The following is a 25,347-nucleotide window of genomic DNA, read 5'->3' on the forward strand; positions in this document are numbered from 1 at the left end:
TCTAAACCCGTCAGAATTTTAAACGTTTCTATGAGATCCCCTCTCATTCTTCTGAACTCCAATGAATACAAGCCCAGTTGATCCAGTCTTTCTTGATATGTCAGTCCCGCCATCCCTGGAATCAATCTGGCACAATATTTTAAAAGTGTGCAGCATTAACCGAACATATTTGTCACATTGCAGCCATCACCAGAAACAGTGAAGGAGGTGATTGAATTTTCAAAGAAGGAATTGGAGAAAATTGATAAAGACCGATCTGAGGGAATTTGGTGTAATGTAAGTAGAAGCCCACATTTACTGAAAACCCAACTAGCCTTTAGTAAAGAAATCTTGGCATTTGGACACATTATAAGGATTAGGTGTGGTTATAGTGTCTTTAACTATTTAGCTTTACACCATATCTTCATCCATAGTAGTTGGGTTAGAGCTGATGAGAAAATCTCTTCAATATTATCGACAGCCTTTATCCAACCAAGTTTATTTTAGATACATTTGAAGCCTTATTGTAAATTATAGAGTATAATGTAGCTATAGAGAAGGGGGGCTGGTAATGATATGGTGATAGACATTTGCTTACCTTCGACCCCGTGAACTATTCCACTGTTAGTTCTTCCACTGTCTTTCTTTCCTGGTGTGTGTAATGGTGGTGGGTCAGTCCACCACAAAGGGAAGGAAGGATCAACATGGAGATCACAACTCCTTCCCTATGTCTCCTGTGGCCAGGACAGAGCAGATTTACATAAGAACATAAGAAATAGGAGCAGGAGTAGGCCATTTAGCCCCTTGAGCCTGCTCCGCCATTCAATAAGATCGTGGCTGATCTGATCATGGACTCAGCTCCACTTCCCTGCCCGCTCCCCATAACCCCTTATCGCTCAAAAATCTGTCTTTCTCCACCTTAAATATATTCAATGACCCAGCCTCCACAGCTCTCTGGGGCAGAGAATTTCATAGATTTACAACCCTCAAAGAAATTTCTCCTCATCAGTTTTAAATGGGCGGCCCCTTATTCTAAAACTATATCCCCTAGTTTTAGTTTCCCCTATGAGTGGAAATATTCTCTCTGCATCCACCTTGTCGAGCGCCCTCATTATCTTATAAGTTTCAATAAGATCACCTCTCATTCTTCTGAACTGCAATGTGTATAGGCCCAACCTACTCAACCTATCCTCATAAGTCAACGCTCTCATCTCCGGAATCAACCTCATGAACCTTCTCTGAACAGCCTCCATTTAATGTTGGCCATTGAATTTATCAACATTTTGGCCCAGAATTTGATGAAAAAAATAACAGCGTCTAAAAGACGTATGCTGTTACTGTTGCACAAAATCAGCCGGCAACTTGTGGCAAAGAAGAGATACCCCATGAATAGCGAATCAGCGCACGTTTCTGGATGATTTTTGCCTCTCCGCCATTAGCTTCGCGAACGAGGCAACTCGTCCTTAACCTCCCTGTGAGTTGCTGCATTTTCACATTAATTGCCCATTAAACTCACCGCAGAAAGTTAAGTCTAGTAACTAATAATGCAAGTACCCTCTTAACAACATGATAATTGTTAATAACTGCCAATCAATCTCTCTTGCCCAGCAAGTGAACAATTAAGTGTGCGGCTTCTCATTCCTTCAGGTACTGAATTGTCGGTGGAGAATTTAAAAATGACAAATTTTAACATTTTGAATAAATTTTTCTTACTTTGCCTTTCTATCTCTTTTGTTTTCTATTTCTCTCTTAATCCAATCTTTTTTTCCCTCTCTATATGTCTCTGTACCTGATTTGACATGGAATTCACCCCCTGTAATTCAGCCTTCTTCTCAGTCCTTCCTTTTTTTAGGACTCAATTCTTTAACCTCATTGGTTAAGGAAGGTCCTAGATGCCCCGTTGCCAGTTATCAGCTCACACTCCCACAACTTTGTGGGTAAAATAATTTAAAAGCTAAATGTGCACGAACAAGTCTAACTAATGGGGCATGCCCCACCCAGCAAAATCTGGGCCAGAGCCTCTGCTCTCTCTAAAAGAGTTATGAAGGTGGAAAGGCAAAAATAGGGCAACGTTAAGTGTTTTTTCTAATTAACTGACACAATGAAAAACAGGTCACATTCTGAGAGTCAATTATTGCAAAAATATATTTATAAAATATTACAAATCATACATCTACAAGCGTTTCCTATCTACAAAACCATACTTGCTCTTCTCGTGTTTTTGTCACACTGTTGTGCCAAATTTCCCGTGATAAATTCCTACCTTCACCTTTATAATGGATAAACTCGTTGGGCTGCAATTACACCCTCTTCCGAGTGGTGGCGCTGTCATGCTTCAGATTTGTGTCTCCCAAATCCTGGGTTCAAATCTCTGCTTCACAAATTGCTGTATGTTTTGCTACTTAACTATAAATCATACCATATAATCAACGTATTGTATAAATACGCCTGCTCCAATTGTGCCCTCCTTCACCTGAAGAATATGCGTAGAAAGAAGGGGGGGGGTCCAATTTCCACTGACTTCTCCCAGCCTTTTGATGTGACTTGGACAGAAGTGTCACAGAAAGGATGTAATAAATGGTGTAAACACCAAACACTAGACAAACGGGAGAACCCTTGCAGATATCCCCCCACCAGTGTGTAGCCCCACATGTGATTTTCTAATATCATCATCATCATCATCATAGGCAGTCCCTCGAAATCAAGGACGACTTGCTTCCACTCTAAAATTGAGTTCTCAGGTGTCTGTACAGTCCAGTACAGAGACGAGAGTCCTGAACTTAAAGAAAGGTAACTTCCTTGGTATGAGATGTGAATTGGCTAGGATAAACTGGCGAATGATACTTAAAACGTTGACGGTGGATAGGCAATGGCAGACATTTAAAGATCACATGGATGAACTTCAATTGTACATCCCTGTCTGGCGTAAAAATACTACTTTGGTTCTGTCTTCACTAAGGAAGACACAAATAACCTTCCAGAAATACTAGGGAACCGAAGGTCTAGCAAGAAGGAGGAACCGAAGGAAATCCTTATTAGTCAGCAAATTGTGTTAGGGAAATTGATGGAATTGAAGGCAGATAAATCCCCAGGACCTGATAGTCTGCATCCAAGAGTACTTAAGAAAGTGGCCCTAGAAATAATGGATGCATTGGTGATCATTTCCAACAGTCTATCAATTTTGGATCAGTTTCTATGGACTGAAGGGTAGCTAATGTAACCCCACTTTTTAAAAAAGGAGGGAGAGAAAACAGGGAATTATAGACTGGTCAGCCTGACATCGGTAGTGGGTAAAATGTTGGAATCAATTATTAAAGATAGAACAGCAGCACATTTGGAAAACAGTGACAGGATCGGTCCAAGTCAGCATGGATTTATGAAAGGGAAAAGCTTGACAAATCTTCTAGAATTTTTTGAGGATGTAACTAGTAGAGTGGACAAGGGAGAACCAGTGGATGTGGTGTATTTGGACTTTCAAAAGGCTTTTGACAAGGTCCCATGTAAGAGATTAGTGTGCAAAATTAAAGCACATGGTATTGGGGGTAATGTACTGACATGTATAGAGAACTGGTTAGCAGACAGGAGTGTAGGAATAAACGGGTCCTTTTCATAATGGCAGTCAGTGACTAATGGGGTACCGCAAGGTTTAGTGCTGGGACCCCAGCTATTTACAATATACATCAATGATTTAGACGAAGGAATTGAATATAATATCTCCAAGTTTGCAGATGACACTAAGCTGGGTGACAGTGTGAGCTGTGAGGAGGATGCCAAGAGGCTACAGGTTGACTTGGACAGGTTTGGTGAGTGGGCAAATACATGACAGATGCAGTATAATGTGGATAATGTGAGATTATCCACTTTAGTGGTAAAAACAGTCGGGCTGATTATTAATCTGTCTGAATAGTGACAGATTGGTAAAGGGGGAGGTGCAACGAGACCTGGGTGTCATGGTACATCAGTCACTGAAGTTTGGCATACAGGTGCAGCAGGTGGTGAAGGCGGCAAATGGCATGTTGGCCTTCATAACGAGAGGATTCGAGTATAGGAGCAGGGAGGTCTTACTGCAGTTGTACAGGGCCTTAGTAAGGCCACACCTTGAATATTGTGTACAGTTTTGGTCTCCTAATCTGAGGAAGGACATTCTTGCTATTGAGGGAGTGCAGCGAAGGTTCACCAGACTGATTCCCGGGATGGCAGGACTGACATATGAAGAAAGAGTGGATCGACTAGGCTTGTATTCAATGGAATTTAGAAAATTGAGAGGGGATCTCATAGAAACATATAAAATTCTGACGGGATTGGACAAGTTAGATGCAGGAAGAATGTTCCCGATGTTGGGGAAGTCCAGAACCAGGGGTCACAGTCCAAGGATAAGGGGCAAGCCATTTAGGACCGAGATGAGGAGAAACCTCTTCACTCAGTTGTCGGCATGTGGAATTCTCTACCACAGAGTGTTGTTGGGACCAGTTCATTAGATGTATTCAAAAGGGAGCTCGATGTGGCCCTTACGGCTAAAGGGATCAAGGGGTATGGAGAGAATGCAGGAAAGGGGTACTGAAGGAATGATCAGCAATGATCTTATTGAATGGTGGTGCAGGCCCGAAGGGCCGAATGGCCTACTCCTATACCTATTTTCTATGTTTCTATGTTTTTCTATGTTTCTATATGGGAATTACAGTCTCTGTCACAGGTGGAACAGACAGTGGTTGAAGGAAAGGGAGGGTGGGACTGGTTTGCCGCACGCTCCTTCCGCTGCCGGCGCTTGTTTTTTGCACACTCTCGGCGATGAGACTCTAGGTGTTCAGCGCCCTCCCGGATGCTCTTCCTCCACTTAGGGCGGTCTTTGGCCAGGCACTCCCAGGTGTCGGTCTAATACAGTAAATATATGGAGAGGAAAATACATGGAGGGGTAAATAGATGGAGGCATATGTGGAGGAATATAGCTGGAGGGGTAAATACAGAGTTATCTTTTCTCCTTTATAGAGAACCATTCAAGAAAAAAACCAAAATGATCTCGTGTGATATCCTAATTATAATCATGTGTGATTTAAGCAGAACTGATCTTTTGGCGAGGTGTGTAGGCGGGGGGAATTGAGGGAGGGGTGGGATAGGAGGTTCCTGATTAGGAACACTTTGCCGCAAGCAGTTATCACACTGGTAGCTTCCAGAAGCAGATTTTACCAGCCGATTGGTTGGTTCGCACTACACAGCACAAGGGGTTTTATCGTTCCCACAGCTCATCGATGGGGGTTGTCCACACCCACCGGTCTCTAGTGCCCTGTTGCATGTCAATCCAAATCTTAGAGGTGGATTTCCAGTCTCCAGAACATCAGAATTAGGAGCAGGAGTAGTCCATACAGCCCCTCGAGTCTGCTTCGCCATCCAATAAGATCATGGCTGATCTTCGGGCTCAACACTTTCCCACCTGATCTCCATATCACTTGATTCCTCTAAAGTCCAAAAATCTATCGATCTCAGCCTTGAATATATTCAACGACTCAGCATCCACAGCCCTCTGAGGCAGAGAATTCCAAAGATTCATAACCCTCTGAGTGAAGTCATTCCTCCTTATCTCAGTCTTAAATAGCTGACCCCTTATCCTGAAGCTGTGCCCCCTAGTTCTAGACTCTCCAGCATCTACCCTGTCAATCCCCCTCAGAAGATTACATGGTTCAATGAGGTCACCTCTCATTCTTCTCAACTGTAGAGGCGCAATCTACTCAATCTCTCCTTAGAGGACAACCCTCTCATCCCAGGGATCAATCTAGTGACTCAAGAGGTTGGAATGCTAATCACTAATTGCTAAAAGTTTTGACACAGGTTCGCAAGGCCATAAAAAAAGCAAACCAAGCACTAGAGTTTATTTCTAGAGGTGTAGAATTGAAAAGTAGGGAAATTATGTTAAACCTGTATCGAACCTTGGTTAGACCGCACTTGGAGTACTGCGTACAGTTCTGGTCGCCTGATTATAAAAAAGGATAGAGGCACTGGAGAAGGTGCAGAGAAGATTTACAAAGATGATACCAGAAATGCGAGGGTATACATATCAGGAAAGGATGAACAGGTTGAGTCTCTTAGTTTGAAAAAAAAGGCTGAGGGGTGACCTAATAGAGGTCTTTAAAATTATGAAAGGTTTTGATAGAGTGGATACAGAGAGAATATTTCCACTTGTGGGGAAGAGCATAACTAGACGCCACCAATAAATCCAATCGGGAATTCAGAAGAAACTTCTTTACCCAAAGAGTGGTGAGATGGTTGAAGCGAATAGTATAGATGCATTTAAGGGGAGGCTAGACAAGCATATGAGGGAGAAGGGAATAGAGGGTTATGCTGATAGATTTAGATAATGAAAGACGGGAGGAGGCTCGAGTGGAGCATCAACACCGGCATGGACTGGTTGGGCCGAATGGCCTGTTTCTGTGCCGTATATTCTATGTAATCCTATGTAAACCAAAGGTTTGCTCTCCGATCTAATGACAGAGTTAGATTAAATAGATAGTTAGATATCTAGGACTGAGATGAAATACTACACCTGAGTGAATTGATACTATTGACTGATATCTTTCTCTCCATGGTTGCACTTTGCTCTCTGTCGCTGTCTTTATCTATGTTTCTGTCTCCTATTTCTGCATGTTTAGGTTGCAAAGTCGTGTAGGGCATGCTTGGAAAAGCAGGAGCCTGTTCTCGCTGACACAAACCTTTACTTACTAAAGTTCCTCAGCCTTGCCTCCGAAGTGCTATCCTACCTGCAGTATTTCCAAGAGGCAGCAGGATATGCCAAGAAAATGGTGGAGGGATATTTGTAAGTGCCAACAATGAGATATTACAAACTGCATTACGTGCACAAAAGGACTTTTTGCAGATTAGAAGGTTCATGCCAGTAATGTGGTAATGCAATTCTTACCATTTCTGTGCCCTTCACAATTTATTTCTTTTTTCAGTGTCAGCCAGTGGCTCAGTGGGCAGCACACTTGCCTCTAAGTCTGAAGGTTGTGGGTTCAAGTCCCACTCCAGAGACTGGAGTACAAAAAATCTAGGCTGACACTCCAGTGCAGTGCAGTGTGCTGTCTTTCAGATGAGACATTAAACCGAGGCCCCGCTTGCCCTCTCAGGTGGATGTAAATGATTTTACGCCTCTATTTCTAAGATTTATTTATCCCGCAACTAACATCACTTAAACAGATTATCGGGTCATTATCACATTGCTGTTTGTGGGAGCTTGCTGTGCATGTTTCCTACATTACAACAGTGACTACACTTCAAATGTACTTCATTGGTTGTGAAGTCTGGTGGCCATGAAAGGCGCTATATAAATGCAAGTTCTTTCTTCCATTCCTCTCCTGGAGCCAGTGACTTCCTGGAGAACCCGTTTCACAGGTTCTGACTGTCCTCTGCTATCATGACCATTTGTCACATGTGAGGCTAGACATAAGAAATAGGAGCTGGAGTGGGCCATTCGGCCCCTCGAGCAAGCTCCTCCATTCAATAAGATCATGGCTGATCTTCCACCTCAACTCCACTTTCCTGCACTGGCCCCATATCCCTTAATATCCAAAAATCTATCGACTTCTGAATATGGTCAATGACTGAACCGCCACAGCCCTCTGGTGTAGAGAATGCTAAAGATTCACCACCCTCTGAGGTGAAGAAATTTCTCCTCATCTCAATCCTAAATGGCCGACCCCTTATTCTGGGGCTGTGACCCCTGGTTCTAGACTCCCCAGCTAGAGCAAATATCCTCTCTGCCCTGTGGCTTGACAGGCTCAGATGCAGAGAGCATTTTGTATGTTTCTCGATCAACCCTCTCATTCTTCTAAACTCTAGAGAATATAGAATTAGTCTACTCAATCTCTCCTCATCTCCCCATCCCAGGAATCAGTCTGATGAACCTTTGTTGCACCCCCCTCTAAGGCAAGTATATCCTTCCTTAGGACAATGAGAGTCAGTAGGCTATTTACCCATGTTTAGGCATCAAGACCTTGCCCTCACCCAATATCACGTACTCTCACGTGTCCCATCAAGGATCACTGAGTAACATTTGGACTGGGAACTCTGGCTGATCTTTTGTACCTATCCTCCTTAGCTCAGTGGTACTGAAGCTAACTCATGAGCGGCAAGCCTGGGAGCAAGTTACTACTTATGGGCTCCCTGTTGCACCGAATCAGAACGCAATTGGAAGAGGAAAACTTGATCAGTGAGCACATCATGTGGTACTGCTGTGTTCTGTTCTGGGCCCCACACTTCAGGAAGGATATGAAGGCCTTGGAGAGGGCGCAGAGGAGATTCACTAGAATGGTACCAGGGATGAGGGACTTCAGTTAAGTGGAGAGACTGGAGAAGCTGGGATTGTTCTCCTTAGAGCAGAAAAGGTTAAGGGGAGATTTAATAGAGGTGTTCAAAATCATGAGGGGTTTTGATAAGAGTAAATAAGGAGAAGCTGTTTCCAGTGGCGGATGGGTCAGTAACCAGCTGACAGATTCAAGGTGAATGGCAAAAGAACCAGAGGCAACATTTTTTTTTTTTTTTTTAAAAACGCAGCGAGTTGTTGTAATTGGGAACGCGCTGCCTGAAAGGGCGGTGGAAACAGATTCAATAGTAACTTTCAAAAGGGAATTGGATATATATTTGAAGGCAAAAAAAAAGACAGTGTTATGGGGAGAGAGCGGGGGGAGTGGAACTAATTGAATAGCTGTACCACAGAGCCGCTATAGGCATGATGGGCCAAGTGGCCTTCCTCTGTGCTGTATCATTCTATGATTCTATGCTTCCACTAACGAGTGCTCTGACTACTACCTGTTCGAGCCCAGTTAACTCAACGCAAACCAAATAGCAAACCTGGGTCTCCTAGGTCAGTTTGACTCATACTACATGGTGCATTACTTATCTAGTCTTTCCTCTTTCAATGGCTTTCCGATTCACCGCAGCAACGGTGCTGTCGATTGTTGGTGAAGGGCAATAATTACCGGCTCTGTAGAAGGGTCCTGGGCCAGCGTTCAGGGTTAATGGTCCTTGAATTAAGTTTGTATCACACAACAATGGTTCTTAATGGAGCATTTTAACTGTTACTAGGAAACTCTACCATCACAACAATGCCCAGCTGGGAATGTCGCTGATGCGAGCCGGTGTGACGCACTGGCACGCTGGGCTCATAGAACCAGGCCATGCCATGATTTGCCAAGCGAATGGGATTCTCCTGGTGACGCATGGTGCCACCCATCCAATCACCAAGGATCTGGAGGTTAGTCCAAAGTGTAGTATGTAATTGGAGCTCCAGGTTTGCGACATCTTGTGCACAGCACATTCCTGTTTGGTCGCGCCCGGGGGCCTCAGGATTGAGACTGTCAAACCGCCAGCCTTCTCCGGTGGAAGCAGATGGTTACAAAAACCCTCGGCTTTCTGTTTGAGCCTGAGTCAACCTTTCTACCCAGCAACTGGTCTGGTCACAATACAGGTGCATCCTGCTCGCAACAGTCAACCGCTTGTCATTTGGATTGGAGCTGGTCTCGAAATAGAGCTGGAGCGCTGGGCCCTAGAACATCATGGGCCGCCCAGACCTGTGTGACACCACCGCAGGTCAGGGCTATAAATATAAATATACCTGGAGCGCTGAGCCCTGGAACACCATGGGCTGCCCTGACCTGTGTGAGAACATCACCGCAGGTCGGGGCTATAAATAGAGCTGGAGCGCTGGGTCCTGGAACATCATGGCGGAGGTGCGGCGAATGAGGGTACGGGGCCCAGAAGAGCAGAGGGCCCAGGGGCAGCACGGGCCAGCCCACACTGTGATATGTGTGCGAACTAGATCTGTGCAGCAGAGCTGGTCTCCAGTCGTCCCGGTTAACCCTTGCCACTGGAAAAAGGCCTAGCTCTGTTAAGCCCGTGTGGTGGCTGATGTGCAATGGTCACCACAGGTTAAAAAATCCACGCACAGGCATCTTCCACCCCTTCAACTGGAGTTCGGAACTGGAACATTGGGTCCTTCATTGAAACATCGGTGAACCCATGTGGAAGCAAGTCATCCTCGTTCGAGGGACCACCTCTGATGATTCGGGTTGGGGACGGTCAGATTCTGTTTACATTAAAACCTGTGCATTTTCCATCGATTATGTTGATAGGTGAGAGCTGTGGAAGCTGGAACATTGAATAAATTTAAGACAGAGATAGACAGTTTCTTCACCGATAAGGGAATAAGGGGTTATGGGGAGCGGGCAGGGAAGTGGAGCCGAGTCCATGATCGGATCAGCCATGATCGTATTAAATGGCAGAGCAGGCTCGAGGGACCGTATGGCCTACTCCCGCTCCTATTTCTTATACTGAATCAAATTTTTGCTGGACAGGCAGGTCAGATGATACTGATTCTCGGAAAGGGGATGGTAACCTTAAGGTGCGCTGCACGACAACTCTCAAACCAATAGCATTACTTTGAGTGCTGCTCAGCTGCTTGTGTTCCGATTAACTGTGTTGAAATCTTTACATCACATGAAGGAGGCCTTTCAGCCCATGCTGGCTGTGCTGTCTCTTTGCTGGAGCACAAAGTCATTCAGTAACAGACAGAAGTAGCTCTCATTAATCGGTTAATGAACATTTGGAGCAGAGACTGCCATTGGCACACAGGAGAGCACAAGATTTATTCACTTGCTATCTCTGTCTATCTGTCTCTATCTGTCTATCTCCACCTTAAATACATTCAATGACCCAGCCTCCACAGCTCTCTGAGGTAGAGAATTCCACAGATGCACGACCCTGAGAGAGAAGAAATTCCTCCTTGTTTCTGAATTAAAGATTCCATTGGTGCAATTTGAAGACAATGCAGGGAGTTCTCCTGATGTCCCGGCTAGAGTTTGTCTCTTAACCAATGCCACGAAACAGATCAATTGGTTATTGATCAGTTGGCTGTGCACAAGATGGCTGCTGTGTTTGTCTCATCATCATAGGCAGTCCCTCGAAATCGAAGAAGACTTGCTTCCATTCTTAAAAGTGAATTCTCAGGTGACTGAACAGTCCAATATGGGAATTAAAGTCTCTGTCACAGGTGGGACAGACAGTGGTTGAAGGAAAGGGTGGGTGGGGAGTCTGGTTTGCCGCATGCTCCGTCCGCTGCCTGCGCTTGTTTTCTGCATGCTCTCGACGACGAGACTCGAGGTGCTCAGTGCCCTCCTCCCGGATGCTCTTCCTCCACTGAAGGCGGTCTTTGGCCAGGGACTCCCAAGTGTCGGTGGGGATGTTACATTTCATCAAGGAGGCTTTGAGGGTGTCCTTGAAACGTTTCCTCTGCCCACCTGGGGCTTGCTTGCCATGTAGGAATTCAGAGTAGAGCGCTTGCTTTGGGAGTCTTGTGTTAGGCATGCCGACAATGTGGCCCACCCAACAGAGCTGGTCGAGTGTGGTCAGTGCTTCGATGCTGGGGATGTTGGCCTGATCGAGAACACTGATTTGCAGAATCTTGCGGAGGCATCGTTGGTATTTCTCCAATAATTTGAGGTGTCAACTGTTCACGGTCCATGTCTCTGAGCCATACAGGAGGGCGGGTATTACTCCAGCCCTGTAGACCATAAGCTTGGTGCTAGATTTGAGGACCTGGTCTTCGAACACGGTCTTCCTCAGGCGACCGAAGGCTGCAGCCTGCGCCTCACTGGCAATCTGCCGACCCTCGATGACCCCGAGACACAGAATGCCCAGAGCGCCTGGTCTGCCCTCCAGGCCACCATAACCAGCGCCTGCGAAGAGACGCTCGGTCACACAACCATGAAACACCAGGATTGGTTTGATGAGAATGACCAGGAGATCCAGGAGCTAATAAGCTGCAAGCGCAAGGCATTTCTAAACTTAAAGCAGCAACCTAATTTGGGAGCAGCAAAGCAGCTCTACAGGCGGCTGAAGGCCGAGGACCAACAAAAAACCCGCGACCTAAAGAATAGATGGTGGGTGGAGAAAGCACAGGAGATTCAGCAGCTGGCCGACAACCATGATGTGTGTTTATCTACACAACGCTTGACTGCACTCCAGCGTAACTCAAATGAGCCGGAATGCTTTGGGCCATTTTTGGGAAACATGATAAGGTGCTATTTCAAGCTGAAATGTAAAGTATGCCAATCTGCTGTAGCCAAAGACAAATCGCAGTATTAATGGAAGATGTGCCTCACGTACAACTAGTTGAGAATGTATCCGAACCACTGAATGTGGTTAATATCTCCAATGTTCTTGCTCATCATTATTATTAAAGTGGATCTACTCACAATGTTTAACTAGAAGAGTGCGGTCAGTGAGAAAATTCCCCATGAGATTTTTATGGCTCATTATCAGCAGATCACTGCAATTATATCAGTCTTACTAATTTAATAGTTAACTCCCACAATCCATTAGAAATAGGAGTTTTCCATTTGAAACAATCATCAAACACAGGCACGATTTCCATCTTTTATGTCTTCACTGTTGCTATAATCAGAACATGCAGGCCGTGACCCTTACCAACGGATCCATTACAGACCCAATCCATGTCCGGACCGGGGTCAAACAGGGCTCCGACCCTCTTCTCAATCTTCCTCACCGCCATGCTCCATCTCACAGTCAACAAGCTCCCCGCTGGAGTGGAACTAAGCTACAGAACCAGTGGGAACTGTTCAACCTTCACCGTCTCCAGGCCAGGTCCAAGACCACCCCAACCTCTTGTTGAGCTACAGTAAGCAGACAATGACTGCATCTGCGCACATACAGAGGCTGATCTCCAGGACATAGCCGACGTATTTACTGAGGCGTACGAAAGCATGGGTCTTACGCTAAACATCAGCAAGACAAAAGGTCCTCCACCAGCCTGTCCTCACCGCACAGCACTGTCCCCCAGTCATCAAGATTCACGGCGGGGCCCTGGCAATGCGGACCATTTCCCATATCTCAGGAGCCTCCTATCAACAAGAGCAGGCATTGATGATGAGATCCAACACCGCCTCCAGTGCGTCAGTGCAGCCTTCGGCTGCCTGAGGAAAAGAGTGTTTGACGACCAGGCCCGCAAAACTGCCACCAAGCTCATGGTCTACAGGATTGTAGTAATACCCACCCTCCTGTATGGCTTAGAAACATGGACCATATACAGTAGACACCTCAAGTCGCTGGAGAAATACCACCAATGATGTCTCCGCACGATTCTACAAATCCCCTGGATGGACAGACACACCAACGTTAGCGTCCTCGACCAGGCCAACATCCCCAGCATCGAAGCACTGATCACACTTGATCAGCTCTGCTGGGCAGGCCACATTGGCCGCATGCCAGACACAAGACTCCCAAAGCAAGCGCTCTGCTCGGAACTCCTTCACGGCAGACGAGCCAAAGGTGGGCAGCGGAAACGTTACAAGGACACCCTCAAAGCCTCCCTGATAAAGTGCAACATCCCCACTGGCATCTGGGAGTCCCTGGCCAAAGACTGCCCTAAGTGGAGGAAGTGCATCCGGGAGGGCGCTGAGCACCTCAAGTCTCGTCGCCAAGAGCATGCAGAAATCAAGTGCAGGCAGCGGAAAGAGCATGCGGCAAACCAGTCCCACCCACCCTTTCCCTCAACGACTATCTGTCCCACCTGTGACAGGGACTGTGTTCTCGTATTGGACTGTTCAGCCACCTAAGGACTCATGTTAAGAGTGGAAGCAAGTCTTCCTCGATTCCGAGGGACTGCCCATGATGAATCAGAATATTGTCCAGTATCTTTCAACTTCACATGAAACAAAGGGGAGAGAATGATTTTTGCCTTTTGATGTTAAACAGTTCTTTTCTAGTTAGAAAAGCAAAATACTGCGGATGCTGGAATCCAAAATAAAAACAGAAAATGCTGGAAATCTCAGCGGGTCAGGCAGCATCTGTGGAGAGAAACAGAGTTAACGTTTCAGATGGATGAACCTTTGTCAGAACGGTTCTAATGAAAGGTCGTCGACCTGAAATGTTAACTATGTTTTTTCTCAAACACCCTGCTTGTCTTCTGTCGTACAACACCTTATAAACAGCAGCAATTTGCATTTATATAGCGCCTTTCATGTAGTAAAATGTTCCAAGGCACTTCACAGGAGCGTTACCAAACAAAAATTGACACCGAGCCACAGAAGGGGATGTTACGACAGATGATCAAAAGCTTGGTCAAAGAGGTAGGTTTTAAGGAGTGTCATAAAGGAGGAGAAAGAGGGAGAGAGGTAGAGAGGCTTAGGGAGAGAATTCCAGAGCTTAGGGCCTCGGCAGCTGATGGCATAGCCGCCAATGGTGGGCGGTTATAATCAGGAATGGTCAAGAGGCCACAACGGGCGGGTTTGGGAGGCTTCTGAAGAAGCTTGCAACATAAGGGTTGGAACAGCATTGACATGTCATTGTGAGGTCATTGGGTGTCAGCTGGTGCAGCTGTGATTGGACAGAGGAACCCCCACCAAGGTGAGCTCTGCCACCTCTCTCTGCAAATGTTGAGCATGCAGGTGCGGGCAGGGAGGGTAGCCTGACTGGCATTCTTCCGCTGGTGCCCTTTAACTCTGGGCACCTCATCCCAAAGAATTCCCTGTGGCAAACTCTCTGGTGCCAACAAATAACCTGATGCACTTAACCTTGAAAGATGCGGGGCTTTCAAATATCCACCCGCATGCAAATCCGCCTGAGGCCTTTCCCCCCCACCAAGACAGGCTCAACTGGCTTGCAGGAGCCTCGACCTCTACCTAAAATGGTTCAGAGTCTTTCCACGTAATGTGGAAACGAAGGCGCCATCTGCTTCCAGTGTCAAATGCCCTCTCCAGTTCCAACTCAAATAATCGGGTGCATCCGTAACCGTGCGAGAAACCGGCTGAGTGGAGTCACGCTGGATTTTTAATTTATCTTCCATCTCACTGCCCCCCCAAAATTAGGCAGTAACGAGAGAAATCAGCACCAAAATGTCAACAATAACTTATATTTATATAGCGCCTTTAACGTAGTGAAACATCCCAAGGCGCTTCACAGGAGTGTTATGAGATTAAAAAATTTGACACCGAGCCGCAGAAGGAGAAATTAGGACAGGTGACCAAAAGCTTGGTCAAAGAGGTAGGTTTTAAGGATCGTCTTGAAGGAGAAAAGAGAGGTAGATAGGCAGAGAGGTTTAGGCAGGGAGTTCCAGAGCATGGGACCCAGGCAACAGAAGGCATGGCCACCAATGGTTGAGCGACTACAATCAGGGATGCTCAAGAGGACAAAATTAGGGGAGTGCAGACATCTCGGGCGTTGGGGTTGGGGCTGGAGGAAATGTCAGAGATAGGGAGGGGTGAGGCCACGGAGGGATTTGAAAATAAGGATGAGAATTTTGAAATCGAAGCATTGCTTAACGGGAAGTCAGCGAGCACATGGGGTGATGGGTGAGCAGGACTTGGAGCGAGTTAGGACACAGGCTGCCGAGTTTTGGATCACCTCTAGTTTACGTAGGGTAATATAATCAAAGATGGTAGCAGTTAAAAATTCGCACAGAGGAGTACTATGCCCAGACGGTCTAATACTCCAGCTGACGTGAGAGTGAAGGTTCCAACCCTGGTCTGGCCTGATCTCAGAGTGGTCTCGGCATCCCTGGGGAATGGAGAGGAAACAAAAATCAGGACCTTCCAGTAAACCCTTGCTGGAAGGTGCATGCGTATGGCGAGGGCAATATTCAAGATCAGCTGCGATGCACTCTTGTGGATGAAAAGCCCGGCGAACCTCACTATTTAAGCTCATCCACGAGGAATGCCCATTTGGGAGAGGTGGGCAGAGTTGCCGATCACAGAGGCAGCTTCCACAAATACTAGCTGATGGGGAACAATTACTGAATCGAGGCACTGAAGCCAACTGGAGCAGTCTCCCTGGCTGTGCTCAGCTAACTGTTAATCAAATCCCAGATCTTCTGCAATTTATATCTTCGTGCAACACTAGATGTTGCCGTTAATCACTGGGACTTCGGTTGCCCAGCATTGGTGGCCGTGCCTTCAGCTGCCTAGGCCCCAAGCTCTGGAATTCCCTGCCCAAACCTCTCTGCCTCGTTTAGGATGCTCCCTAAAACCTATCTCTTCGACCCAAGATTTTGGGTCACCTGTCCTAATGGCTCTTTCTTTGACTTGGTGCCAAATTTGATCTGATTTACTCTCCTGTGAAGCACCTTGGGCAGTTCTATTACATTAAAATGCGCTGTATAAATGTTACTGTTGCTGCATTGCGGGATGAGCTTCTAACCACATATCCGCTCCATCACAAAGACCACCTGTAACATCGCCTGACTCCGCCCCTGCTTCAGCTCAACCATTGCTGAAACCCCTCTTCTATGCCTTGGTTACCTTTAGACTTGACTATTCCAATACTCTCCTGGCTGGCCTCACTCCTTCTACCCTCCATAAACTTGAGCACATTCAAATCTCTGCTGCCCGTGTCCTAACGCACACCAAGACCCGCTCACTCATCACCCCTGTACTCGCTGACCTACATTGGCTCCCGGTTAAGCAAGACCTGAATTTTAAAATTCTCATCCTTGTTTGCAAATCCCTCCATGGCTTCACCCCTCCCTATCTCTGTAATCTCCTTCAGCCCTAAAACCCTCCGAGATGTCTGCGCTCCTCTAATTCTGCCCTCTTGAACATCCCTGATTATAGTCGCTCAACCATTGGTGGCCGTGCCTTCAGCTACCTGGGCCCCAAGCTCTGGAACTCCCTGCCTAAACCCCTCCACCTCTCTTTCCTCCTTCAAGACATTCTTTAAAACCTACCCATTTGATCAAGCTTTTGGTCACCCGTCTTAATATCGCCGAATGTGGCTCGGTGTCAAATTGTGTCTGATTTGCACTCATGAAACACCTTGGGACGTTTACTGTATTAAAGGCGCTATATAAATGCAAGTTGTTGTCGTGGCTTTTTAACCAGGTAGTTACTCTCTTATCTCAAGCAGCATTGATGATTTGAATTGTGTCTGTCTCATAGACCATGCGGTGCCAGACAGAAATGGAGCTGCGAATGTTCAGGGAAAATGAATTTATTTACTACCAGATGAGAGAGGCAGCGTTGAAGAATCAGAAAATGCAAATGATGGCAGAGCCCACCAGCAATTACGTCAAGGAGTTATTCCACAGGCGGAAATAACGTTCTGGCGTTTGATCATTTGCTGCAGGAGTTCTGAATTTATTAATGCTACGTAACTGGCGTCGAGTGTGGGTGTATGGGAGGGGTGTGGGGTGGAAGGGGACGGGGAGGGGGGGGGGGGGCAGGTTACGGGACACTTGGACGCAAGTGAAGAGCATTCAGTTGTAATCAGAACCTGTTGACTTATGTCTTCACAAACACTGATCAAACAGAGTGGAGCAGCAGTTTTCCCTCACAATGGCATTTTGTGCAGTCATGCATTTCCATATAACTGGTGTGCTTGTAAAGTAGTCACAAAACGTTTGTCAAACATATTTTTCACAAAGGTGCTGCCCCTTTAAAATGATCACATGTCCTACCAGCTTGTTAGGGTAGTGGGTGGGCAAGTGGAGAACCAGTGGTCATTTTAACCCGGGTGCAATGCCGATTTTACACCCAGCCCAATGTAATTCTCCCTTGAGTAAAATGGGGCATAAAAGTCGGGCAGGGTGCAATCAAACAGCTTTGCACCGTATTTCCTCAGTCTCCCGCCACGTGGGCTAGATTAAAATTACCCTCATACGATCACGTATTCCTTTCTGCTATCATGGTGCTTAAATGATCTACATGAGCCACTCTCCATGTGCTGTCAATGCAGACCGGGCCTTATCAGAGACCAGAGGCTTCCTTGCTTCCAATGGTTAGTTATGGGGCAGAGGGAATATTCTGGTTCGAGGTGTGGCAATTGCCCCCACCCCCACTCCTTCTTTAGATTGATGGTATGTTGTTAGCTGCAGGAATCCTGTGCGGCCCACTACCCATCTCAAAGCACCAGAATTCGATCACCAGTTCATCCTGCGCTAAAGACGTAGCGGCTGGTTCACATACTGGATGCACACTGGGATGCTCCTCTCTACCAATAACATTTCAAAGAATCATAGCATCGTACAGCACAGAAGGCCATTCAGCCCATTGGGCCTGCGCTGGCCCTTTGAAAGACCTACCCAGCGAGGCCCAGGCCCCTGCTGTTTCCCCCATAACCCTGTGATTTTAAACATAAGCAATTAAGCTTAAATTGGTCTTCCAAATTCATTATGGTCACTGAATTGGCCAACGGTAATGTATTTTAACAATGCTTTTCTGTTTCCTTGTGGTATAGGCTCCCCCACTCAACCAGAAGCCTGAGCACACTTTAGAATAGTGTTAAGTATTAAGTTACTGAAAGTGATGATTGTGTAATGTAATTGATGCATATTAATCAAGTTAAATATGCTGTTTTCTGTACTTGATTGTTTCCTATACGCCAGCTGCAAGGATCTTAAATAAAAGCAACTTGGGAAAACCTCTCTTTTCTCCTGCCCCACTGTCTAATTAAAATATCCAAATTTACTGTTTAAAAAAACCAAAGTATCAAATGACTCATCAGTGCTGTGTCATACATTGTGGTTTCTTCTTTCCACCCCCGTCTATGCTGATGGGAGAGAGAAAGCATTGTGGCTCATTTCTCTCTTCTAACTCATGGTAAAGACATTCTCTCCACTACTTCATTCAGTTGACTAATATCTAGATTTATCCCTGGCAGGTCAGTCAGATCCTCCGTTCATCCAATAAGACCAATAATTTCTGATGGGATCTCTCGCACTGACCTCAACCCACATCCTCTAACACCTAGTGCATCTTTCCATCTTCAGTATCACTATTGACCAATTGGATAAAAGACAATAGATGTAGCTTTATATGGATTATGCAATAATAGCATCCTGCAGTTAGAGTCATCCCTAGCACAAAAGGAAGATGGTTGTGGTCTTTGGAGGCCAATCGTCTCAGCCGCAGGCCATTGCTGCATGAATTCTCCAGTTGCTTCTTTCAGGACCTGCCCATCATAAGGTCCAAAGTAGGGCTGTTCACTGATGATTGCAGCTAAACATTGAGGAAATGTAAATGCACAGACAATAAACAGTGCCTACCCACAACATCCAGGTTTGGGCTGGTAAATGTTAAGTAACATGCCACACAAGTGCCAGGCAATGCCCATCTCAATAAAAAGAGCACCTAACCACAAAGTTATATATTCATTCAACAACACTACAATTGCCAAATTCCCCATCAAACTGAGGTCCCATCTGCTCTCTTAGGTGGATGCAAGAGATCCCACGGCACTATTTCAAAGAGTAGGGGTGTGATCCTGGTGTCATGTTGATTCTGAGGGATAACTATTGGCCATAACACATTATCTGGTCATTATCATATTGCTGTGCATATGTTGGCTGCCATGTTTCCCACACAACAGTAACTGCACTCCGAAAAGTAATTCATTGGCTGTAAAGTACTTTGAGACATCTAGTGGTTGTGAAAGGAGCTATATAAATGCAATATTTTTCACAACCGACATCACAAAACAGATTATCTGGTCACTATATTGTTGGACCTGGTGCATTTCCTATATTACAACAGTAACTACACTTCAAAAAAGTACTTAACTGGCTGTAAAGCACTTTGCAACATCATGCCCCAGCTGACACCTTAGTCTTGGCTTAGCTCAGTGGCTACAGAGCATATATTTTTCCAACTCATTGTATACAAATTGCACTGCATATAGTTGCCAAAAATAAGTAGTCAAACCAACAAAATATAGTCTATCCACAGATGAATCATGGTAGCATAGGGTTTGGACACTTCAGTATAATACCACACTATTAGAGCGCTAGAATATAAAGGAGGACATTTTGCTACAGCTATACAAAGCCCAGGTAAGACCACCTCTGGAGTATGGTCTGCAGCTCTGGGAAAGGATACATGCTTGGAAGGAGTGTAGTGCAGATTCACCATGTTGCCAGGGCACCAAGGATTAGATAACATGATAAACTACACTTGTATTCCCTGGAATACAGATGGACAAAGCAGGATTTGATTGGAGGAATTGTAGACAGAGAAACCTTTTCTGTTGGTGGGAGAGGGTAGGACAAGGAGGACATCATAAAATCAGAGCCAGGCCATTCAGGAAAGAAGTTAGGAAGCATTTCTTTACACCACCAGTGGGAGGAAGTGTGGAACTTACAAAAAGCAATGATGCTAGCTCAATTAATTTTAAATCAGATCAATACATTTTTGCTAGACAGTATAACAAGGATATGGGAGTCAAGATAGGTGGATGGAGCCAAGATGCAGATTAGCCATGATCTTATTGAATGGCAGAACAGACTCTAGGGGCTAAATGGCCTACTCCTGTTGCTATGTGGCAGCCAACAGGCAAGACAGATGCCAAAAGAAAAGTTAGCAGCTTTGATTATATTTGGACCCTGAAGATTTAGCCAAAGCCTGCCAGAGACTTGATCTGCAAAAAAAAAAGGACAGTCATTTTTACAAGGATAACTTCCATTTGTCTAGCATGCTTTTCTCTATGGGAGCCACACTTGTGCCTTTAGAATATGGAAACTAGAATGACCTAACTTGCCAATAGAAGAACACAATCACAGAATATGGGGTAGTCAATAACAGGGCCTCCATAGCACTGGCAAAGTCCACAATAGTGAAGATACAACAAGTAGATTAGCAGTGAGCAGTCACACCACAGATCATTGTGCAAGCTTTATTGTTACAATTATAATGAGCTACAGGCAATCCTCTTCAGAATTAGACTCTTCAATTTTTTTGCTTATTCGTTTGTAGACAACATTTCCAAAAGTTATTGTCTGAAAGACAAAGTGGATGTTAAGCTATATTGGTGTAAAGTGGTCATCTACTGCACTAAATTCAGGCTTCAAAACACATTAAACACAAGGCCCAGGAGTCTGCATTGTCCTGATCACCTCATTCCAGATAATGAAAATTGCAACAAGTCATCAATACAGACAAAGAAAATGGCAAGTATAAAAAGGGGCCATTTGTATACATGGTGACTGAGTATTACTCATTCCCCTCCCACCCCCTCCAGGAGACCTTAAAGCAGTTTGTTCTGGCACCATTGCCATGTTGGTCAATCTCCCCTCAAATGTATCATTTTACAGTGATCTTCATTAAACTGCATTTGTTACATTACAATTGTGGTCTGCCCCATGTACTTCAGGGTAGCCATGCCCCTAATTTGGACAGTTATTTGCTGCACATCATGGTGTATAGTACAATGAGGCTATTACTTACAAGTAGAATCTACTAGATTTCCACAGATCATCTTAATTGAAACTTACATTGGTCAGTAGATCTCCATTAAATTCTGCAACAGAAGTAATGCCTTTTGAGTTCACTACTAGTTTATTGCCTTCTTCCAGATTCATTATGGCCTATGCAAATAAAATATCAAGGAGTCAATTTAAAAAAATATAAAGTGGAGGCTCAGAATAGTCCTAAGCATTCATTGTGCAAGGCAGTTATATGGGAACTAAACTGCTCAAGAAAGATTTCAAGTAACATCAGTTACACAGGAGGGGCATTTCAAAAAAAGTGACTTGTTTTCCTGTTGGGTAAGTGTTTTTAATGAGTTAAATTACACAAGTTCTCATCACCTCCTAAACTGGAGGTTACATTACCTTAACCTTCTCTCCTGCAGGAGTTTCCACGTGTGTCTCTTGGCCAAGGGTGAAGTTATTGACAAGCACTTGACTGCCAGTTTGGATGGCAATGATGAAGTCGTCTCCATTTTGAACAATTTTAGTAACACTCTTGAGGTCTTTGATTTTTTCAATCAGGTCATCTGGGATTCCTGGAAAGTGCAAGAGTGAGCAAACATAATAAACACTACTCAGGTTTATTGGCTTCAAACAGAGTTTTCAAGGCTCAGAGGAAAAAGAGCAGGAGAGCGAGATTTATTGGACAGCTCTACTAAAGAGCCGACACAGGCAGGATGGTTCGAATGGCCTGCTCTGCTGGATTCTACATTAAAAAAGTGACTACACTCAAAGTACTTCATTGGCTGTAAAGCACTTGGAGACAGTGGTTGTGAAAGGCACTATACAAATCCAAGTCTTCTCTTTCATGGAATGCCCCATCTGAAAGAATGGTGGATACAGACTCCATGATGGCTTTTAAATCCAAAGTAGATAACTATTTGAAAAAAAAAAGAGGACAAAGCAGATAGCTGAGTGCCAACAGGTGCATTGGATGCAATTGCCAAAGTGCTGTAAAATTCTAGTGCAATGAGTTCTCAGGTATACAGTGGAGACAAATTACCTTGCAGCAAAGTACAAGAGCTTAATGCAACACATTTCTCCAGGTCATCAACATGAACTTACCTAGAGCTTGCATGAATAATTCCACATTTTCTTGGCTCTGGAGTTCATACTGTCCACTGAAGTCCATTATAGATGTTTAGCATTCAGAGAATTAGGGTTTGCTTTGTACAGATTCCTTTACCTTGAGACAGTAATGCAACATCTAGTTAATTCAGAGTTCGAATGGTTACAGCACAGAAGGAGGCCATTCAGCCAGTCGAGCCCATGCCAGCTCTCTCCAAGAGCACTTTAGCTAGTTGCACTCCCTGTAGCCCTGCATTTGTTTTCTCCCTTTCCAGGTACTTATCTATTTCCCTTTTGAAAGCCACGATTAAATCTGCCTCCAACACCCCTTCAGGCAGTGCATGTCAGATCCTAACCACTCGCTGCGCAAAGCTTTTGCTCATCAACTTTGGCAAAAGAACCAATCACCTTGAATCTGTGTCCTCTGGTTTGCCACCCTTCTACCAATGGGAACGGTTTCTCCATCTACTCTGTCCAGACCCCTGCGAGCACTTTTCAAATCTCCTCTGCTCCAAGGAGAACCACCACAGCATCTCCAGTCTATCCACATAACCAAAGTCCCTTATCCATGGAATCATTCTTGCAAATCTTTTACGCCCGCCAAATCCTTCCTAAAGTGTGGCGCCTAGAATTGGATACAACATTCCAGTTCAGGCCAAACCAACGTTTTATAAAAAAGGTTCACCATAACTTCCTTGCTTTTGTACTCTATGCCTCTATTTATTGAGCCCAGGATCCCATATGTTTTTTTTTTTTTAAATAATCTACATTTTCAATCTGCCCTGCCACCTTCATAAACCTCCATATCTCTATTCATGCATCCTTAGAATTGTACCTTCTAGTTTATATTGCCTTTCCTCATTCTACCAGAATTTATCACTTTTCTGCAATAAATCATCTGCCACATGTCCATCAATTCCACCAGCCTGTCTATTACTATCCTCACTGTTCACTATATATTTCCAAGTTTTGTGGCATCCGCAAGTTTTGAAATTGTGCACCAATATCCAAGGCATTAAAGATATATAATCTAGAAAAGCAGTGATCCTGGTACTGATCCCTGGGGACCACCACTTTATACACACACCTTCCTCCTGTCCGATAATTCACCACTACTGTTTCCCATCATTTAGCCAATTTCATATCCATGCTGCCACTGTCTTTTATTCCATGGGCTTCCAACTTTGCTGGTAAGCCCATTATGTGGCACTTTATCAAACACCTTTTGAAAGTCTATGTACACTAAGCCAACTGCATTACCCTCATCAAAAAACTTGATCAAGTTAGTAAATGTGATTTCCAAGCTTTGGGCAAAGTACATTTTAAAATACTGAATGTTAAAATGCAACAAGGGGACCTCAGGTCACCAACTGACCACAGCACTCTCTGTAGTCAGAGCTTTGCACATTGAGGAGGACTTGCTTCTACTCCTGAAGTGAGTATAGCAAGTACATCACCAGAAGTGACCCTGCAGTCCATCTGGTGGGTCCAAAAACTAAACACCTCAAAAATCAAATACTCAGTCCTTCAAACAACACACACACACAAACGAAATTTCCGCAAATCCCCTGGGCAGACAGACGTACCAACATCAGTGTTCATCAGACCAACATCCAAGCACTGACCACTGGACCAGCTCCATTGGGCAGACTACATTGCAAGTCTTGTCAGACATGCGGATAAAGCAAGCGCTTAACTCTGAACTCCTACACGGCAAGCAATCACCAGGTGGGCAGAGGGAACGTTTCAACCTCAACAACTCCCACTTTCCCACCTGATCCCCTTACTCCTGGATTGGAGTCCAAAAATCTAGCTCAGCCTTGAATATACACCACAACTCCACACCCTCAGCCCTTGGGGGCAGAGAATTCCAAAGATTCACAATTCTCCGAGTGAAGAGATTTTTCTCATCTCCCTCTTAAAAAGGCTTATTCGGAGACTATTCCCCTGGTTCTAGACTCTCCAGCCAGGGGAACATCCTCAGCATCTACTTGGTCAATGCCCCTCAGAATCTTGTGTTTTAAGGAGATCACTTCACATTCTTCCGAACTCCAGCAAGTATAGGTCTAATCTACTCAATTCCTCCTCATAGGACAACCCTCTCATCCCAGGGATCAAGCTAGTGAACCTTTGTTGCACCGCCTCAAAGTCTAGTATGTCCTTCCTCAGATACAGAGACCAAAATGGTGCACAACACTCCAGTAAGACTTCCTTACTCTAATACTCCAACCCCCTTGCAATTAAGGCCAATCTGCCATTTGCCTTCCTAATTGCATGCCAATTATATTTCTTGTACAAGGACACCCAAATCTCTCCAAACACCAACATTTAATAGTTGCTTACCATTTTTTTCTATTCTTCCTACCAAGTGAATAACATCATATTCCATCTGGCACCTTACTACCCACTCACTTAAACCAGTCTATATCCCTTTACCAGCTGTGTCCACCTAGCTTTGTATCAGCCAACTAAGATACATTGCACTCAGTCCCTTCAACACTCAGCTAGATGATTTGTTAGCATCGCTTCAGATTCTTTCAAATGCTTGCCACAACAGAACTACCTGTAGCTCCTGGTGTTCATTTTTTTTTTTACAAAAAGGGGTATTAAATTAATGTGTCTCGTTCCTCAGGTACTATATTTCCAATGACTCCAATATAAATGGCAAGTGCATCACCACTACAATGGACCCTAGTACTCACACAGATGTGAAATTTATCCCCGACTTGGAAACAGAAAATTACAGCGCAGAAGGAGGCCATTTCGGCCCATCGTGGCCACGCCGGTCGATGAAGAGCTGCATGGCCCTTGGTCAGCAGCCCTAAAGGTTACATATAAACCTATGAACAATGGACAATGGCGGAAAGGCAAAGAGCACCCAGCCCAACCAATCCGCCTCACACAACTGCAACACCCCTTATACTGAAAACATCTACACTCCACCCCAACTGGAGCCAAGTGATCTCCTGGGAGAGGCAAAAACCAGCTAAAAACCCAGGCCAAGTTAGGGAGGAAAAAAAAAAAAAATCTGGAAAAATTCTGAGATGTATTCACAGAGCACAAGT

At 45.0% G+C, this 25,347-nt stretch overlaps 2 protein-coding genes across 3 annotated transcripts in view; one reads left to right on the forward strand and one right to left on the reverse strand.

Moving 5' to 3' along the window:
• Positions 1-17,149, forward strand: part of LOC139229685 (histone-lysine N-methyltransferase Smyd1-like) — a 71,706-nt gene extending 54,557 nt beyond the window's left edge. For both annotated transcript variants that reach the window (XM_070861207.1, XM_070861214.1), the window contains 4 exons: positions 184-276; positions 6,621-6,784; positions 9,052-9,220; positions 16,914-17,149. In XM_070861207.1, the coding sequence (XP_070717308.1) occupies positions 184-276; positions 6,621-6,784; positions 9,052-9,220; positions 16,914-17,072 (585 nt within the window). In that variant the 3' untranslated portion in view covers positions 17,073-17,149. The remainder of the gene's footprint in view (positions 1-183; positions 277-6,620; positions 6,785-9,051; positions 9,221-16,913) is intronic.
• Positions 17,150-20,662: 3,513 nt separating this feature from the next.
• LOC139228511 (fatty acid-binding protein 1, liver-like) lies at positions 20,663-22,346 on the reverse strand. Its single transcript, XM_070859583.1, has 4 exons — positions 22,280-22,346; positions 21,578-21,750; positions 21,239-21,331; positions 20,663-20,743 (listed from the first exon to the last, which is right to left on the reverse strand). Exons 1-4 carry the CDS (start codon positions 22,344-22,346, stop codon positions 20,663-20,665), a joined length of 414 nt encoding a protein of 137 aa, XP_070715684.1.
• Between the last annotated feature and the right edge of the window lie 3,001 nt (positions 22,347-25,347).

Source organism: Pristiophorus japonicus, chromosome 2 (assembly GCF_044704955.1).
Source record: "Pristiophorus japonicus isolate sPriJap1 chromosome 2, sPriJap1.hap1, whole genome shotgun sequence".
In the NCBI taxonomy this organism is placed as follows: Eukaryota; Metazoa; Chordata; class Chondrichthyes; family Pristiophoridae; genus Pristiophorus; species Pristiophorus japonicus.

Coding starts and splice junctions, on each gene's coding strand:
- LOC139228511 (XM_070859583.1), bottom strand. CDS start 22,346: ATGGACTTCAGTGGACAGTATGAACTCCAGAGCCAAGAAAATGTGGAA. Junction 21,751..22,279: donor ATTATTCATGCAAGCTCTAG/GTAAGTTCATGT, acceptor TGCACTTTCCAG/GAATCCCAGATGACCTGATT. Junction 21,332..21,577: donor CTGCAGGAGAGAAGGTTAAG/GTAATGTAACCT, acceptor TTATTTGCATAG/GCCATAATGAATCTGGAAGA.